The sequence below is a fragment of the Protobothrops mucrosquamatus genome, unplaced genomic scaffold (assembly GCF_001527695.2).
Source record: "Protobothrops mucrosquamatus isolate PMUCROS unplaced genomic scaffold, P.Mucros_1.0 scaffold6297, whole genome shotgun sequence".
In the NCBI taxonomy this organism is placed as follows: domain Eukaryota; kingdom Metazoa; phylum Chordata; class Lepidosauria; order Squamata; family Viperidae; genus Protobothrops; species Protobothrops mucrosquamatus.
In genome coordinates this window covers 1-20,154 of record NW_015392125.1, presented here as the reverse complement: position 1 = coordinate 20,154, position 20,154 = coordinate 1, and the positions used below count along the sequence as shown (strand labels likewise).

At 40.8% G+C, this 20,154-nt stretch overlaps 1 protein-coding gene across 1 annotated transcript; it reads left to right on the top strand.

Annotated features, from left to right (window-relative positions):
- Positions 1-18: 18 nt before the first annotated feature.
- LOC107300168 (TBC1 domain family member 1-like) lies at positions 19-18,781 on the top strand. Its single transcript, XM_015829509.1, has 4 exons — positions 19-134; positions 10,869-11,396; positions 17,292-17,381; positions 18,626-18,781. Exons 1-4 carry the CDS (start codon positions 105-107, stop codon positions 18,779-18,781), a joined length of 804 nt encoding a protein of 267 aa, XP_015684995.1. The 5' UTR covers positions 19-104.
- Positions 18,782-20,154: the final 1,373 nt, after the last annotated feature.

The window sequence follows — 20,154 nt, the reverse complement described above, 5'->3', positions numbered from 1 at the left end:
GCTGATGCTTGAGACAGATGTGGAAGAGCAAGCTCTGATCAAGAAGAGGAGAAGACAGTTGCCACCGGAGCTGGTCACCCACTGTTGGGTCTGCTCTTGTTAGGATGTCACCCCTGTTCAACTGGGTAGCAAAGGTAGGTAGGACCTTCTCCCTTGCTTTGATCTTCCGTTGTCCTCCCAGGAGATGAGGTTGGGTTTTGGAAGAGAAGAGAAATTCCGTTGGAGATCACAGCTGGAGGGTCATAAATGCCTCCCCTCGGAGCGATAGCTTTCTTTGAAGTTGCAGAGCCCTTGTTGTTAACAACCTTGGCTTCTAAAGGCGTGGGGTGCAAATTGACAACGGTTGCACGAAACCTTGTTTTAACAGGGTTTGATTTGAAGCTGGTCCTTCCTGTTGGTTTCCAAAAAAGTAGCCTTTCATTGTTAGCGGAAGCTCTGGAGGATAAAATAATTCCTTAGACAGAGCCGTGCAGAGCAAAACACACACACACACACACACACACACAAAACGGTAAAGCTGTATGCGTTAAGTGCTGCTAAGATTTCGTAGCCTTTTCATTCATTTTATATGAAGCCGGCACTGGAGAGTACTAAAGGTTAGGGTGGTTTTGTGTGACGTTTTGCCCACTCTCCAAAGCTTCATACATTTCAATGCAACTTTGAGTTTCCGCGTTAATCAACTCGAATTTTTACAACACCGAATTAAAACATATTTTTTTTTTCTCCCAATGTTCCTTCAGGGACACAAAATGACTGAAAAGCTGAGCCAGAATTTCAAAGATATATATATATATACACACACACACATATACATGATTGTCTCTAACTATACTAAAGAAAAACATGGATTGTTTATCAAGGATCTGTGGGGTTGCAAATGTCAAGAATTTAACTCGCTCCTGGACCTCTTCTTCTGCGTGTAGATTGCTTGATTGCAAAAATATATATATATATGATTCCGTGAAATAAGCGATGCTACTAAAACAATCTTTGCTATTGTCTATTTTTTGAGATTACTGCTCAGTCTTAATACAAAGGGTGTGTCCTGTACATAAGCTAAACTGTCCATAATCCCTCCAGTTTGCTTTTATTTTTCCCTCAAATTTCAGTCCTGGCCCAAAAAAAAAAAAAAAAGCCATATATTCTCTGGCATTACACCAGAATTTTTTAAAAAAGTTTTGACTCTCCAAATGCTTGCCACATTCAAACTTTGAGAAGACTCTTAACGACTAAATGAGTTTCTTATTGCTGACAAATAATGAACCTTTATGCCCAGTAGTCTACAGTTCAACAAATTCAAACTTTTTAGATAGGTTTGTGATCCAGAATTGATCTCCTGAGATTTCTCTTCCTTTTCAAATTAATGGATACACGCCCTTTCTTTTGATAGCAATTGAACTATGTTGACATGTTAGATCTCTCTCATGAATGAAGCACCATAGAATGTAGAATCCTAGCGCTGGAGGGAACCTCAAAGGTCTTCTAGTCCAACCCCGGTTCAAGGCAGGAGACCTTATCTTGTTCAGTCTACTTTTGAAAACCTCCAGCGATGGAGCACCCATAACTCCAGGAAGCCAACTCTTCCATTGATTCCATTGTTCTTATTGTCAGGACATTTTTCCTTAAATTCTAGGTTGGATCTCTCCTTAACAAGCTTTCACCCATTATTTCTTCCCCTGCCCTTTGGTGCTTTGGAGTAGAAGTTGCCAACAGTTGCCAGATTCAGCCCTTGCAGGGTATACAAAATAACAGAGTTGGAAGGGACCTTGGAGGTCATCTAGTCCAACCCCCTGCTCAGGCAGGAAGCCCTATACCATTTCAGACAAATGGCTGTCCAGTCTCTTCTTAAAAACTTCCAGTGTTGGAGCATTCACTGCTTCTGGAGGCAGGTTGTTCCACTGGTTAATTGTTCTCACTGTCAGGAAGTTTCTCCTTAGTTCTAGGTTGCTTCTCTCCTTGGTTAGTTTCCATCCGTTGCTTCTTGTCCTGCCTTCAGGCGCTTTGGAGAATAGCTTGACTCCCTCTTCTTTGGGGCAGCCCCTCAGATATTGGAACACTGCTATCATGTCCCCCCTGGTCCTTCTCTTCATTAAACTAGACATACCCAATTCCAGCAACCGTTCTTCGTAGGTTTTAGCCTCCAGTCCCCTGATCATCTTTGTTGCTCTTCTCTGCACTCTTTCTAGAGTCTCAACATCTTTTTTTACATCGTGGTGACCCAAACTGGATGCAGCATTCCAAGTGTGGTCTTACCAAGGCATTGTAAAGTGGTATTAACCCTTCACGTCACCTTGTCTCTGTCCACATAGTTTTGTCCTGTTATAACCTTGTGGGAAAAAAATATTTACTCATTTCCATCCTTCTGTCTGTTTCACTGGCTGGCTTGTCTTCCTGTGGTTATTCTGGAAAGGCAAGCGCATATTTTTAATAGACAATCTTCATTTTTTTTCCCCCTCTTTGTCTTGCCACAAAAAACAATTTCGCCGTTTCCATCCTTCCACGTATTTTGGACCAAGCAAGAAGGGTATTTTAATTTAACGGATTTGCATTTCAGCCTTTGAAATGCAAACAGGTCAACCCACATATAAATGCAGGTAGTGTCCACCCTTGAGTTCAACGTTTCTGTGGCTAAGCAGAAGTGATTTTTGCCCCGTTTTACGACCTTTTGTGCCAAAATTGTTAAGCAGATCACTGCTGTTGTGAAGTTAGTGACACAGTTGTTAAGGGGATTGGGCTTCCCACCTTGTTAGAAGGTGGCAAAAGAGGAACACGTGACACACACACACCCCAGACACTGCAACCGTCGTAAATGTGAGTCAGTTGCCAAGCGTAACTGAATTTGGATCACGTGACCGTGGGGAGGCAGCGACGGTCGTTAAGTGTGAAACACGGTCATAAGTCACTTTTTTTCCTGTGCCGTTGTAACTCTGATCGGTCACTTAAACAAATGTTTGTTAGTTGAGGACTGCCTGTGTAGTTAGTTGTTATCCAAGTCGCGTCCACGACTTCTGGAGGCAAGTTGTTCCACGGATTAATTGTTCCAACAGTGGGAAAATTTCTCCTTAGTTCTAGAATAAGAAGAGAGGATCTGCCTTCTATCAAACAAGACATTTAGATCATTTCGTTTAAGACCGTTTTGGAATTTAGACTTAACGCTGAAAGTTTTGAGTCTGTCGCATCTCCCTGTCCTAAACTGCCTCACATTTAGACTTTGCTGAAAGTCAAAGCACAACTAAAATGAAATTCAGTGGTGAGAAAAGTAAGGTTCTACATTTAGGCAAGAAAAACCAAATGTGCAGGTATAGTATAGGGGGTACCTTGCTCAATAGTAGCAACTGTGAGAGGGATCTCAGAGTCCTAGTGGACAATCACTTAACTATGAGCCAGCCGTGTGTTGCAGCTGCCAAAAAAAGCCAACACACTGCTAGGCTGCATTAACAGAGGGACAGAATCAAGATCACATGAAGTGTTGTTAATACCACTTTACGATGCCTTGGTAAGACCACACTTGGAATACGGCATCCAGTTTTGGTCACCACGATGTAAAAAAGATATTGAGACTCTAGAAAGAGTGCAGAGAAGAACAACAAAGATGATCAGGGGACTGGAGGCTAAAACATATGGTTGCTGGAATTGGGTATGTCTAGTTTAATGAAGAAAAGGATGAGGGGGGACATGATAGCAGTGTTCCAGTATCTCAGGGGCTGCCCCAAAGAAGAGGGAGTCAAGCTGTTCTCCAAAGCACCTGAAGGCAGGAGAAGAAGCAACGGATGGAAACTAATCAAGGAGAGAAGCAACCTGGAACTAAGGAGAAACTTCCTGACAGTTAGAACAATTAACCAGTGGAACAACCTGCCTCCAGAAGCAGTGAATGCTCCAACACTGGAAGTTTTTAAGAAGAGACTGGATAGCCATTTGTCCGAAATGGTATAGGGTTTCCTGCCTGAGCAGGGGGTTGGACTAGAAGACCTCCAAGGTCCCTTCCAAATTTATAATTATAAACCTCATAGCGTTACGTGCACATTGTATACAGTTGAGCAGACTAATAGTGGCTAGCAAGATAAGAAAAACAGAATTATTTCTTCTAATGCTTCTGGCTTGTAACTAAAAGGAGAAGATGGACACCAGAATAACTCCACTTTGAAGTATCCACTCGATTGTCCTTAAACATTAGAGAACGAACTACTCAAAACAGGAAGATGAATTATTGAAATAGCTGCTTAATTAGATTTTTTAAAAGGGAAGAAGCATCCATGATTGTAAAAAAGGATAGGAGAGGATAGCCATTACTCCAGCACATTATGTCCAGGGAAGGAGAATATCGCTCATGAACCGTAAATTTTGGGCTCCATTGTGGACGTAAGACGAGAACCGTTTGTAGATCCTATAGAGAGCTACCGATACAGGCACCAATTTATGAGTGGATCACGGCCTGTTGCCTTCAACAAGGAAATGCTTTAAGTGCATCATGATCCTAATGCACGCTAAATGTTACAGAGTTGTTTCCAGAGAATGGAAAAGAGGAATATTAATGCGCTGGCTACCTTTGCTAATGCGTTTTAAAGAACTTTTAAGAGATAAAAAAAAGCAACAGCCATGTGGTAGGGGTAACCTTCGCGTTGAGAACGTTAAAATGGAAAAATGAAATCATATTCTTGAAAATTAACTCCTCCCCTTAAGGCTGGTCAGCGACCGAAATAAAGTCAGTCCATCAGAATAGAGCTGGATGGGACCTTGGAGGTCGTCTAGTCCAGCCCCCCTGCTCAGGCAGGAGACCCTATACCATTTCAGACAAGTCTCTCCTTAAAAGCCTCTAGTGATGAAATCCTTTGAACTTTCCCCACCCCATCCCCTCTCTCTCTCTTAAGAAATTGTTTATGTTGCAAGATTCTAGTCCTCTTGTTTTCTGGGGCTAAATTCATCTTAACCCTCTTGAGGCTGAGTAATCAAGGTCAAAACGATACTTTTAAAACAGTATTTGTCGTTTACCCGGCAGTCACCCCTCCAGTTGGTTCCTAGAAATCATGGCGTTCCCATAACACAGGTGGTCCTCAACTTACGACGACCACTGGGCCTAAAATTTGTGCTGTTAAGTGAGACGTGTGTTAAGTGAGCTTCGCCCCATTTTAGGACTTGTCTCGCCACAGTTGTTAAGCTAATAACGTGGTTGTTAAGTGAATCTGGCTCCCCCCCCATTGACTCTGTTTGCCAGGGGGGTCACAAAAGGGGATCACGTGATCCCGGCGTGGCTTGTGAGAAAGTCGCAAAAAACGTGACCATCACACTTTGATCCGGGACACTGCAACCGTCGTAAATATGAGTCAGTTGTCAAACGTCTACATTTTTTTCCTGTGACCGTGGGGAGGCTGCAATGGCCGTAAGTGTGAAAAACGGTCGTAAGTCCCTTTTTTTCGGTGCTGTTGTAAATCCAGTCACTAAACAAACTGTTGTAAGTTGAGGACCAGTTGTAAATGATTAAAACCCCACTAGATTTGGCTTTGGAAAATCTATCGCGTCTGCTGGTTTTTGCTTCAACGTAAGAGGAATATTTCAGCATAGGAAGATGGTGTTCCCCAACTGTGCAGTTGTAGCTCCCTTGTGCTTTTTGAGGTTTGCTGCACAACACGTGTACAAAAAAAAAAAAAGGAGAAGGCCTCTGTTGTACAACTGCCAACAGATTGACTTTTCTGAACTTCGGAGGGGTGTTTCCCTCCAGATTTGAACACTGGACCCTGTCTAACGAAATGAAATTCAATGTAAAGTTTTCTTTTGGAAGAAAAACCAAAAGTAGACACATAAATTGGGTGAAACCAGGCTTAATAGCGGCAACTGTGAGAGGGATCTTGGAGTCTTAGTGGACGATCCATTAAATGTGAGCCGACAGTGTGCGGCGGCGGCCAAAAAAAGCCATTGCAATCCTAAGTTGCATTAACAGGGGGATTCAATCAAGATCACGTGAGGTACTAATACCACTCTACCAAGCCTTAGTAAGACCACACCTAGAATACTGCAACCAGTTTTGATCTCCACACTATAAAAAAGATGTTGAGACTCTAGAAAGAGTGCAGAGAAGAGCAACCAAGATGATCAGGGGACTGGAGGCTAAAACATATCAAGGACGGTTGTTGGAATTGGGTATGTCTAGTTTAATGAAGAGAAGAACGAGGGGGGACATGATAGCAGTCTTCCAGTGTTTGAGGGACTGTCACAGAGAGGAGGAGGGGGTCAAGCTATTCTCAAAGCACCTGAAGGCCAGACAAGAAATAAGGGATGGAAACTGATCAAGGAGAGATTCAACCTAGAAATAAGGAGAAACTTCCTGACAGTGAGAACAATCAACCAATGGAACTGAAGTTGCCTTCAGAGGTTGTGGGAGCTTCATCACTGTAAGCTTTCAGGAAGAGACTGGACTGCCATGTGTCAGAAATGATGTTGTAGGGTGCCGCTTGGGCAGGCGGGTAGGACTAGGTGACCTACAAGGTCCCTTTCTATTCTATTCTTTTCTATTCTATATTCCAATATCTATTCTATATTCTATTCTATTCTATATTCCAATATCTATTCTATTCTATTCTATTCTATTCTATTCTATTCTATTCTATTCTATTCTATTCTATTCTATCATTCTATATTCTCTTCTCTTCTATTCTGTATTCCTTATTCTATAATTCTATTCTGTTCTGTTCTGTTCTATTCTATTTTATTCTGTTCTATACTATATTCCAATATCTATTCTGTTCTATTCTATTCTATTCTATTCTATCCTATCCTATTCTATATTCCAATATCTATTCTATATTCTATTCTATTCTATATTCCAATATCTATTCTATTCTATTCTATTCTATTCTACTCTACTCTACTCTACTCTACTCTACTCTACTCTACTCTACTTATTCTATCTTATTCTATATTCTCTTCTACTCTATTGTATTCTATTCATTATTCTATTCATTATTCTATTCTATTCTATTCTATTCTATACTCTACTCTATTCTATCATTCTATCTTCTCTTCTCTTCTCTTCTCTTCTATTCTGTATTCCTTATTCTATTCTATTCTATTCTATTCTATTCTGTATTCCTTATTCTATTTCTATTCTATTCTACTCTACTCTATTCTATCTTATTCTATATTCTCTTCTACTCTACTCTATTGTATTCTATTCATTATTCTATTCATTATTCTATTCTATTCTATTCTACACTCTACTCTACTCTACTCTATTCTATCATTCTATATTCTCTTCTCTTCCATTCTCTTCTCTTCTGTATTCCTTATTCTATAATTCTATTCTATTCTAATTCTATTCTGTATTCCTTATTCTATTTCTATTCTATTCTACTCTACTCTACTCTACTCTACTCTACTCTATCTTATTCTATATTCTATTCTATTCCAATTTATATTCTATTCTATTCTATTCTATTCTATTCTATTCTATTCTATTCTATTCTATTCTATTCTATTCTGTATTCCTTATTCTATAATTCTATTCTATTCTATATTCTACTCTACTCTACTCTACTCTGTTAAGGTTGCAGAAGAAAAGCAAATCTAATTGCTCAGATCTTTGAGCCTGCACGGTCAAGGACCAGGGTCACCTGAGCCATTGTAATTGTATTGGCTCAGGTGAGCCTGTTTTGTTGTATCTTGTTGCCGTACAATTGTCTTTTGTTGCTCTGTTCAGCTAGTTCTAATCGTGGGGCACTCCAATTGAATGACAGCCTAATCATCTCTTCCATGGAGGGAAACTCTCCGTGCAGCTTCTCAGATCCTGTTTTGTGGTTCATTGTGTGGATAGAAATGTTTGTGCTTTGAATCTACGTTGTTTTGATAAGGCTTCTACTTTCACCCACTTTCCTGTTTACAGACATGAAATGGGAGTCCTGAGAGAAATAGTTTGTATTACTACCTACAAGGCTGACAGAATTGCAAAAGCAGTTTCTCCACAAAGTTCACATCAACTATTGCCCAAATTAAAATTTATGGAGGTCCCAATAAACGTACGTCACTTTCCAGAGTAAGGACGCATAAATAATTCTTTACTTGCTTGCTCATTTTGGTGGGAAAGGCTCAGAGAAAGGGATTTAAAATTTGGAAGAGGGGAATGTGAAAAAGTTCTTAGAGAGTGATGTGGAAGCATTATGTCATGTGGATCGTAAAATAAGATGAAAATTGCTTTCTCTCCCATCCAAAGGTTTGCAGATTTTTTCACAATACAGACATGACAAAAGAAGCTAATAGATTTATTATTATTATTATTTATTGAATTTATATACCGCCCTATCTCCCTTACGGGACTCAGGGCGGTGAACAGGCGATAATAAAAACCACGATTTGCGTTGTCGCCCCTATCAAATCCTTCTTAAAGTCTATAGCAGGGGTGTCAAACTCAATGTCACTTGAGGGCCACATCAGCATTGCGGTTGCCCTGGGGGGGGCTGGGTGGGTGTGGCCAGGGTGGGTGTGGCCTACTGGGTGGGCGTGGATGGAGTGGGTGCGGCCTACTGGGTGGGTGTGACCAGTTCTACATCATTCGCGTCAAGGGTGCCTGTGGGGTCCTGGGCAGGAGTGGGACAGATCTGAGGGTCTCTGGCATATGGGGGTGGGACCGGGGCAAGTGCCAAGATGGCCACCACAAAATTGTACATGGGCTCCCGGCTGGCCTGGGCCAGGGCCAAGGCAGCGGGGGCCGTTCCCTCACTGTTTCCAGGAAGGCTTCACGGGTCACATGAAACTACTTTGCGGGCCGCATCCGGCCTCCGGGCCTTGTGGTTTGACATGTCTGGTCTATAGTATACACCCTGTTCTGTCATGCATCTCTCAGTAAAACAAAGCTGTCAAGAGTATGTTGAAAATTAATTTACAATATTATCCGCAGGGTATTTCCAGAAAGAATAATATTTCCTGCCTTCTTACTTCCTATTTTAAAATAATCCATCACATTTGATTATGAACGAACGAACTGGTGATTGTATAAATTCTGCTATGTGTGTATTAGGAGGAATGATGACGTGAGAGATTAATTGAAGACTGTTAGAGAAATAATTAGAAGCTGAACATTATTGTAAAGAAAGTTAGCTTAGAGATAGATAGATAGATAGATAGATAGATAGATAGATAGATAGATAGATAGATAGATAGATAGATAGATAGATAGATAGAGACAAAGAAGATAGGTAGACAGACAGACAGACAGACAGACAGACAGAAGGAAGATGATACATGATGATGGATGGATGGATGGATGGATGGATGGACGGACAGATAGCTAGATGATAGTTGCTTTCCATGTCATGGGAATTTGATAGATAGAAGACAGACAGACAGACAGACAGATGGTAAGTAGGTAGGTAGGTAGGTAGATAGACAGACAGACAGACAGACAGACAGACAGACAGACAGATGGTAGAATGATAGATAGGTAGATAGATAGACAGACAGACAGAGACAGACAGACAGACAGACAGATGGTAGATAAGGATAGATAGGTAGATAGATAGACAGACAGACAGAAAGACAGAGACAGACAGACAGACAGATGGTAGATAATGATAGGTAGATAGACAGACAGACAGATATGAATGATAAGTAGACAGAGAAATGATACATAATGATAGATGATGATAGATGATATATGTAGATATACTGTTTCTAAATATTGGTCAAACAAGCAAATGCAGACATTTTTGTAACCTCTACAGAGGTCCATCATATAAAAGCCTTTTGAGAGAACACATTACAAGTTCTCTTCTACTTTTCAAAAAGTACTTTCAAAAAATTGAGCTGCTCAAAGTTCAACTACACGTTGGCTAATTGAACCACAGACTATATTCTGAGAATGAGGTCATTCTTCCTGTTTCGTTGTTAGGTCATTGTTCTTTCCCTGCTGTGATCCTCTGAGTAATTCTACAGAAATATGTCTGTTGTCCATTAAATGTCCTTATTAGGTTTCTGTCTCAAATATTATTATTTGCTTCTCCTTCCCACCCACCCCCCAAAGTTGATAAAGATGCAGGCAAAGATCAGATTTTTTCCCTCCAGAAACAGTTATTTTGCTACCTTCTTCTCTTTTTAGTCCTTGACATGCAACCACAGCTGAGCTCAAAATTTCCATTGCTAAGCAAGACAGCTGTTAAGTGACGTTGGCTCCATTTTACAACTGGCTCATATTTATGACGGTTGCAATGTCCTGGGGTCATGTTAGAATAGAATAGAATAGAATAGAATAGAATAGAATAGAATAGAATAGAATAGAATAGAATAGAAGAAATTGATTGAAGAATAAGAATAGAATAGAATAGAATAGAATAGAATAGAATAGAATAGAATAGAATAGAATAGAATAGAATAGAATAGGAGAAATTGATTGATTGAAGAATAGAGTAGAGTAGAGTAGAGTAGAATAGAATAGAATAGAATAGAATAGAATAGAATAGAATAGAATAGAATAGAATAGAAGCTGGAAGGGACCTTGGAGGTCTTCTAGTCCAGCCTCCCGCTTAAGCAGGAGAACCTACACAGTCTCAGACAGGTGAGTGACCCTCGGATAAGCCAAGTCCTCACTTAATAACCGTGTTGCTAAATGAAAAGCTGCAGGGATTTCACTTAAGAACTGTGGCAGGAAAGATCGTAAAATGGGGGCGAAATTCCCTTAACAACCCTCCTCCTTAGCAACAGAAACTTTGAGCTCGGCTGTGGTCATAAATTGAGGAACCTTCCCAGGAGACAAAAGTCAAGAGTTGCAATTTGGACACTCTCTCCCCTTCTGGCTTTCTGCCAGCGTTTTCCTTCCTCTTTTCCTCCTCTTTTAAAAGAAATATATATTTTATGTCGATTTTATATTATACGTATCTACCTTGCAGGTGCCTGAGATTATTAGCACCATCAGACAAGCAGGGAAGATCGCCCGTCAGGAAGAACTTCAGAACCAACTTTCGGATGTCGAGGATCATTTTAGCAAGAAGTTTGAGGTGCTGTTTTGCGGCCGGGTGACCGTAGCCCACAAAAACGCGCCTCCGGCCCTGATAGACGAGTGCATCGAGAAATTTAACGATGTGAGTTATACCAAAAAACTGGACGCGCCTCATCCAAATGACACCGCCGATCACGCCTCAAGTGGATTTTCCATAAGTGACAAATTCCTCTCGGTTTTCCAGCCTCTGGTGAGCGAGGAACAGGCCGCTCAACCTATGAGGAAATCTTACTCTCAGCCTGGACTCCGTTCTTTTGCTTTTAAAAGGGACTTGCAGACCTGGAGCCTGAAGGGTAACAGCTTGGCCAGATCCTTGGATGATGACGAGGTCCTAACTCTGAACTTAAAAAGTCAATTTATCCAGGGGCAAAACGTACAGCCGACGGATATCGCCGGGAACCGGATTATGTTGTTCACGGTAAAAAGCCTGGTTTTGTTTGCTTGGCCTTCCCCGATCGTCCATTGTGTTGCTAATCGTTGAAATGCTGCAGTTAATGGGCAATGAAGGAAGTTTGATTTTCGGTTTAGAATCAAATCGGCCCACCTCTTGGGATCCTTGAAGTCAGATTCAGCTCATCATCAGCTGGGATGGTGGCCTATAACTTTAGGATAGGGGAGTTTAGGATAGTTTAGGATAGGGTAGGGTGGAGTGGAGTGGAGTGGAGTGGAATGGAATGGAATGGAATGGAATGGAATGGAATGGAATGGAATAGAATAGAATAGAATAGAATAGAATAGAATAGAATAGAATAGAAGAATAGAATAGAATAATAATGGAAAATAGAATAGAATAGAATAGAATAGAATAGAATAGAATAATAATGGAATATAGAATAGAATAGAATAGAATAGAATAGAATAGAATAGAATAGAATAGAATAGAATAATAATGGAATATAGAATAGAATAGAATAGAATAGAATAGAATAGAATAGAATAGAATAGAATAGATGGAATGGGATAGGATAGAATAGAAATAGAATAGAAATAGGAATAGAATAGAATAGAATAGAATAGAATAGAATAGAATAGAATAGAATAGAATAGAATAGAATAATGGAATGAATAGAGCAGAGCAGAACAGAACAGAATAGAATAGAATAATGGAACGAATAGAGCAGAACAGAACAGAATAGAATAGAATAATGGAACGAATAGAGAGTAGAATAATAGAATGAATAGAACAGAATAGAACAGAACAGAATAGAATAACAGAGTTGGAAGGGAATTTGGAGGTCTTCTAGTCCAACCCCCTGCTCATGCAGGGGGTTTTAGTCTGGGCTACCTACCTAATCTTGGAAATTTCAGTAGGAGTTTTCCAGTCTCGGTTATAATGAGTTAATGAAGGCAGAGTCCATTTGGGTCTTTGGAAATCTTTCTCGGGACGTTTTTTCCCAGGCTAAGCTGAGTGGCTGTTTCTGAGGTAAATTATTAGCTGATTCACCTACTGCCCTCTGTTCCATTGATTTCCTAGGACAAGGGCCCTCTCTAGCAGATGAAATGTAGGTGATGCTGACCTTAAGTGTGAAGCTTCTTTCAAGGCAGCTGGGTAACCCCACGGCTTCCTGGAATGGATGTAGCATTTCTTTTAGTTTAAGGAAATGGGTTATGGTGTAATAAAAAAAAATACTTCTGACCTTACACTTCCTTCTTTATTGAGCAACTGGCAACTGTCCCTACTTATGAGGAATTAAGGTTAGGTCAAATAAGGAGGCCCTGGTTTTAGAAGATTAGATTAGATTAGATTAGATTAGATTAGATTAGATTAGATTAGATTAGATTAGATTGGAGTAGAATAGAATAGAATATAATAGAATAGAATAGAATAGAATAGAATAGAATAACAGAGGTGGAAGGGACCTTGGAGGTCTTCTAGTCCAACCCCCTGCTCAGGCAGGAAACCTACCATTTCAGACAAATGTTGTCCAGTCTCTTCTTAAAAGCCTCCAGTGATGGAGCGCCCACAACTTCTGGAGGCAAGTCGTTCCACTGGCTAATTGTTCTCACTGTCAGGAAATTTCTCCTTAATTCCAGGTTGCTTCTCTCCTTGATAATAATAATAATAATAATAATAATAATAATAATAATAATAATAATAATAATAATAATAATGATGATGATGATGATGATGATGATGATGATGATGATGATGATGATGATGATGATGATGATGATGATGATGATGATGATGATGATAATGTTGGAAGGGACCTTGGAGGTCATCTGGTCCAACCCCCTGCTCAGGCAGGAAACCCTATACCATTTTAGGACAAATGGCTGTCCAGTTTCTTCTTAAAAACTTCCAGTGTTGGAGCATTCACCGCTTCTGGAGGCAGGTTGTTCCCCTGGTTAATTGTTCTGACTGTCAGGAAGTTTCTCCTTAGTTCTAGGTTGCTTCTCTCCTTGATTAGTTTCCATCCGTTGCTTCTTGTCCTGCCTTCAGGTGCTTTGGAGAATAGCTTGACTCCCTCTTCTTTGGGGCAGCCCCTGAGATATTGGAAGGCTGCTATCACGTCACCCCTATTAAACTAGACATACCTAATTCCAGTAATTTGTTATGAAATGGTTATAGTTTATGATGGTACTCCTACACGCAAACCCCCAAGTTGCTTTCTGTTGCTTTGTACCAACCTCTTCTAAGAGTCCGTCATGGAAATATGTTGGATAACTAGGGTGGAAGAGGACCTTGAGATAGGATCCTATCAAATAAGACATGCCTCCCAAAAAGGTCCTTGTAATCTTGCAATTCACCCAGACCTTTTCATTCCATTATACCATCTCAGCTGCCAAAGCTGTGTTGTAAATTTGGAGAGGTTATCAATGTTGATGCTTTTGTGGCTACCATTTTATGTGGTATGCTGTCCTTCCATTGTTCTGATTTGTGATGGAACCCATTAAGGAAATGTTATCATATTAGAAAAATAAAACACCAACAGAAGAGAATATTTATAGCTCAGGGTTGAACTGTGGGGTCCTTGGTGCTCTCCGAGCTTCGTGGTTTTTTGGGTGGCACGGATGATGTTACCTAGCTTGGTCATGAAACGTCTGCAAGAAAACCACCAAGCTCAGAGAACACTCTACAATAGAAAAAGCAAAGCAAAACCACTTACCAGTTCCATCACATACACGTGAAGTGTTAATACCACTTTACAAAGCCTTGGTAAGGCCACCCTTGGAATACTGCATCCAGTTTTGGTCACCACGATGTAAAAAAGATGTTGAGACTCTAGGAAGAGTGCAGAGAAGAGCAACAAAGATGATCAGGGGACTGGAATCTAAAACATATAAGGAACGGTTGCTGGAATTGGGTCTGTCTAGTTTAATAAAGAGAAGGATGAGGGGGGACATGATAGCAGTCTTCCAATATTTGAGGGGCTGCCCCAAAGAAGAAGGAGTCAAGCTATTCTCCAAAGCACCTGAAGGCAGGACAAGAAGCAACGGATGGAAACTAATCAAGGAGAGAAGCAACCTAGAACTAAGGAGAAACTTCCTGGCAGTTAGAACAATTAACCAGGGGAACAACCTGCCTCCAGAAGCGGTGAATGCTCCAACAGTGGAAGTTTTTAAGAAGAGACTGGACAGCCATTTGTCCAAAATGGTATAGGGTTTCCTGCCTGAACAGGAGGTTGAACTAGATGACCTCCAAGGTCCCTTCCAACTTTATTCTTATTATTATGGATCATTGCACAGTCAGCCAGATGTTCAGACTGGATTTGGCATTTTTGTCTACCTATCGAGTCCTTCCCAAGGACCTGGGATAGGCAGATGTGTATGTTTGATGGTATTACAGATATCCTCGCAGGATGGAAGCAGTTCCTAGTAAGGCCGCCTTTTGCAATTGACTAATGGCGAATTTGTCAATGCCGATGATGGTGTTCAAGTGGTGCTCCAGTTGTTCTGGGATTGCACCCAAGGCGCCTATTACTATTGGTACTACTACTACTACTACTACTACTACTACTATTATTATTATTATTATTATTATTATTATTATTATTATTATTATTATTATTATTAAGCTGTTTGCTCGGGAGAGCAGTCCCAACATATTGGGCTTTTCAGAGTTTTGCCAGAACTCAGCTCACCGTGCAATTGGCGGCGAGCTCTTAACACACCTAACACCGACGAAGAGTTTCCAAGTAAAATATAAGCAGCAGCGAGTAAAACCGGCCCATTAAAAATGCATTCAACGGATTATGAGGTAACGTCTCCCGGTCTCCTTGCTTCAGACCCGTGACATGTACGGTAGCCTGGCAACACGTGGCTCAAACAGTCGCCGTCCCAAAATTGCAGCCTTGAATGAATACATGATCTGTACGGTCATGTTATTTCCAACAGGTGTCTGTTTATCCCATTCACTTTACCTGCCCTTTAAAGCAGTTTGTATAAAAGCTAAAAACGGTCCCTGGTGATACTGCCTGGCACCAAAGCGAGATGTATGTAAATCAGACTTCTAGTTTGGAAATCCTTCAAACTATTTAAGATTTAGGTTTTGCTCCGGGAAACGGTGTAAAGAGGAAAACAAATTGTGGAGGCTGTACTTATGGGAAATAACTCCATTAGAGTTTAGCTTCTTGTGGATCTTGTCGTTTCCTTTTACAGCGCATCTGACATCTGGGTGTGTGAATGCTCCCACTTAACTTCGGAGTAGGGGCCATCGAACAGGGAGTAAATTCAATAAATAATAATAATAATAATGTCCAACGCTTCCTTCTTCTTTGAAGCCGATAACGAATAATTGCCTATGAATTTTATTTATTTGTATCCCATCTTTGTTATTATTGTCGCAAATAACATTGGAGGCAGCAAACAGGTTCAACACACCTTCCCTCACAACAACCCTGTGTGGTGGGTTGGGCTGAAAGGCCAACCTAAGGAGCGACTAGAACTCACCGTCTCCTGGTGATTGGCCCAAAGTCACTCAGCCGGCTTTCATGCCTAAGGCGGGATTAGAACTCACCTTCTCCTGGTGATTGGCCCAAAGTCACCCAGCCAACAGAGTTGGAAGGGACCTTGGAGGTCATCTAGTCCAACCACTGCTCAGGCAGGAAACCCTATACTATTTCGGATAAATGGCTGTCCAGTCTCTTCTTAAAAACTTCCAGTGTTGGAGCATTTACAGCTTCTGGAGGCAGGTGGTTCCACTGGTTAATTGTTCTGATTGTCAGGAAGTTTCTCCTTAGTTCCAGGTTGCTTCTCTCCTTGATTAGTTTCCATCCGTTGCTTCTTGTCCTGCTTTCAGGCGCTTTGGAGAATAGCTTGACTGCCTCTTCTTTGGGGCAGCCCCTCAGATATTGGAACACTGCTATCGTGTCCCCCCTCGTCCTTCTCTTCATTAAACTAGATGTTTGGAAGGGACCCTGGAGGTCATCTAGTCCAACCCCCTGCTCAGACATGAATATACTATTTCAGACAAATGGCTATCCAGTCTATCACAGCTTCTGGAGGCAGGTTGTTCCACTGATCAATTGTTCTCACTGTCAGGAAGTTTCTCCTTAGTTCTAGGTTGCTTCTCTCTTTGGTTAGTTCCCATCCGTTGCTTCTTGTCCTGCCTTCAGGTCCTTTGGAGAATAGCTTGACTCCCTCTTCTTTGGGGCAGCCCCTGAGATATTGGAAGACTGCTATCATGTCCCCCCTCATCCTTCTCTTCATTAGACTAGACATACCCAATTCCAGCAACCGTTCCTTGTATGTTTTAGCCTCCAGTCCCCTGATCATATTTGCTGCTGTTCTCTGCACTCTTTCTTACCAAGCAATTGATGTGGGCCAGATGGGGACACCCTAAGACCCATGGGCTGTGAGATACACAGGTCTGATCTATTTCAAGCCCAAAAGATGAGCGAGCAGGAAAGGATCTACGAACAACCGTATCGTCAGGATGGGCAGGCAAATAGTTGAGCTCTTTTTTACAAAGAAGAGCCGTTCAGCATAAACCACAATGACGTGAGAATGATGGCACGCATATTGCCATGTCACAACGCCGGCCGTCTTCTTCGCGTACTTAATGGGCAAACGCAGCGAGGGCAGAATTTGCAAGCCTCGCTGTATCGTTTCCAAACACGGTGGTCACGTGACATTTGTTTAGCCGGCTTAATCGATGTTTCGACGTCAGCAAATCTGTGGTTCAATAAATAGCATTTATGCCCTTATCAAATGCCCTTAAATAGCATTTTACATCCTCCTCCCTTGCGTCCTGCTTACGCAGAGCGTTCCAGGTATCCTGACTCAAAATGCTGATCGCAATAATGGGGATCGTGTTTTGGCTGCATAATAAAAGCTTATTAACATTGTGGTTTTTTTTATCATTTTTCAGATTGGGCAGTCCGAAGTTTACATCATTAGTCCTGAGACCAAAAAAGTAGTCATTGAGAAGAGCTTTAAAGAAATTTCTTTTTGCTCACAGGTATTGACTTTTTTGTTTCTTTTTTCTTTTCTTTTTATTCTTTTGTCTCTGATTGATTTCTCTGTTGTTTTTTTCACACGTTACCCTCGTCGTCATGATCACTGGATTTTTGTTTCGTTGTGAAACAAAATCCCATTGGTGTTTTGGCTGTTTAATTAAACGACCACTCGATTACAGTTTTATACAGATAGTCCCTGACTCGTCGCAGTTTGTTTAGCAACTGTTCCAAATTACGACGGCGCTGAAAAAAAGGGATTTACAACCATTTTTTCATACTTGCAACTGGTTCGTTTTTACGACGGATTGCAGCGTCCCCTGGGGGATCATGAAGCTGGGGGATTTTTTGCCCCCAGATTGTCCAAAGAATAGATGCAAATCATGCAATTCCGTGGGAATCCTCTCATCCTGAATGGGTTGGCTGCCAATAATGAACATACTTATAAAAGAAACTTCAAAACACGTTAGCCTAAATCCCAGAACGGTTATTTCTAAAGGAAATCTGTCATAAATTAGAAAGAGCTTCTTTGAGACCGTTTCCTGTTGTCTGAGAATATTTCTGAGTCAGCCCTGAGTCCCTTTGCCCTCAAGGTCAAATTCTCTTTTTCTTTTTTTTTCAGGCCAGCTGGAAATAAAATCTTAATTTTCCTACTCCCAGTTCACTTAATGGTTAGCTCGTAGCTCAGGCGTTGGAAGAGAATATTTATACCCGACATCTTAAAATCTGTCGATAAAGCAAGGCAGATGCTACAACCTGCCTCTTGATTTGGAGGCTCGCCGTAAGATTTGTGGACCATGTTCTCTTATCTTAAGGCCTCACCGTTGAAAAATTATCGGTTATTTCCTTTTTTTTTTCCTGTTCAGAACTGTTCTTCACACTTACGGACGTTGCAGCGTCCCCAGGGTCACGTGATCAAAATTCGGACGCTTGGCAACTGACTCGTATTTATGACGGTTGCGGTGTCCCGGGGTCACGTGATCCCCTTTTGTGACCTTCTCACAAGCAATGTCAGTGGGGGAAGCTAGCTTTGCTTAATGACCGTGTTCCTAACTTAATGGCTGATTCACTTAAGAAGCGTGGCAAGCAAAGTCGTAAAGTGAGGCAAAACTCACTTAACAATCGTCTTGCTTAGCATATGGAATTTTGGGGTCGTAAAGCAAGGACTCTGTGTATTGCTTACTGCGACCCGTGCTATTTATACCTGTTCCTTTACAAACATTTGATGCAACGAATTTTGTCTTTGCAGGGGATTAGGCACGTGGATCACTTTGGATTTATCTGCAGGGAGCCTTCCAAAAACGGAGGCTTCCATTTTGTGTGTTATGTATTCCAGTGTGCAGAGGAAGCCCTGGTAAGAATTGGACAAGCTGGCAAAAAGATTGTATTATTTGAAATGCTTTGAGGGGTTTGCAATCCACCCGTTCGTCCGGCACAAAATTAGGGATCGTAGACCGGCCTGGGGGCTAGAAGACTTTGCAAAAAAACCCGCTTAAGATGAGTCTCTGTTAAGTCCTCTTCCTGAATTCATCGGTTTAAAGGAGCAGGAGCAGCTCCCAGTGGTGAAAGCTGACTGTGATTTGATTGTTTTTAATCTCTAAATTGTTATTTTAGCACAAGAGCTCGTAGCTGTGCAGAGTGCCAATGCTGAATTTGCAGCAAAGTGGCTGTTTGTTGCATATATATTTTTTGCATACATCCAGACTAGACTGTGTTTCTCTGGGCCACTTATGCATGTATATGTGGGTATATGTATAATTTAATTTAATTTATTTTATTTGTCATGTTTATGCAGTGTATATTGGAGTGGTTACATAAGAAATCTCATTGTAATGTATGCTGATTAATGTACATTTAAATTGACAATAAAGTTATTCTACTCTACTCTACTCTACTCTACTCTACTCCACTCCACTCCACTCCACTCCACTCCATTCCATTCCTACTCTATTCTATTCTATTTCTACTCTACTCTATTCTACATTCCATTATTCTACTCTACTCTACTCTACTCTATTCTACATTCCATTATTCTATTCTACTCTACTCTACTCTACTCTACTCTACTCTACTCTACTCTACTCTATTCTACATTCCATTATTCTATTCTATTCTACTCTACTCTACTCTACTCTACTCTACTCTATTCTATTCTATTCTATTCTATAATATTCTATTCTATTCTATTCTATTCTATTCTATTCTATTCTATTCTATTCTATTCTATTCTCTGTTCTCTGTTCTCTATTCTCTATTCTATTCTATTCTATTCTATTCTCTGTTCTCTATTCTATTCTATTCTATTCTATTCTATTCTATTCGCATATTGCTCTCCTGGATTTTGATTGGCTCCAGCTATGCTCTTGCACAACTTAATTAGAAAGATCTGGGGCGTGTTGGTGAAGTTATTTTTGTTTGATTAGGCTTTTTAACTCACGGTTTTCACATCAGGGTTTCAGGACAATGATCTAGAACGCCAAACAGAATACAGAAGACACCGAAATCAGCAGCGATAATCTATTAAAAGAACAAGAATAAGCAGTAAAACCAAGTGGCATGTAACCTTCCCAAAAAAAATAATCAATTTCATTTTAAAGAGTTAAAGATAGCTTCTTCAAAGCAGAATCAGCCCTGTACCTGAAACTTCACCTCCTTGGGTTTGGATGCTACAATTAAAGGAGAACTTTTTAAGAAGTCGTCGATCAGATTAGGAACTCTATAAAGTCCAATTTAAATCCAATGTGGTAATGCCAATTTTTCTACAAGGCTTTCTTCTTC

Bases quoted from the DNA above. Each gene is read 5' to 3' on its own strand.
- LOC107300168 (XM_015829509.1), top strand. From the start codon at position 105: ATGTCACCCCTGTTCAACTGGGTAGCAAAG. The intron at 135-10,868 runs GTAGGTAGGACC...TCTACCTTGCAG, and splicing joins TGTTCAACTGGGTAGCAAAG to GTGCCTGAGATTATTAGCAC. The intron at 17,382-18,625 runs GTATTGACTTTT...TTGTCTTTGCAG, and splicing joins AAATTTCTTTTTGCTCACAG to GGGATTAGGCACGTGGATCA.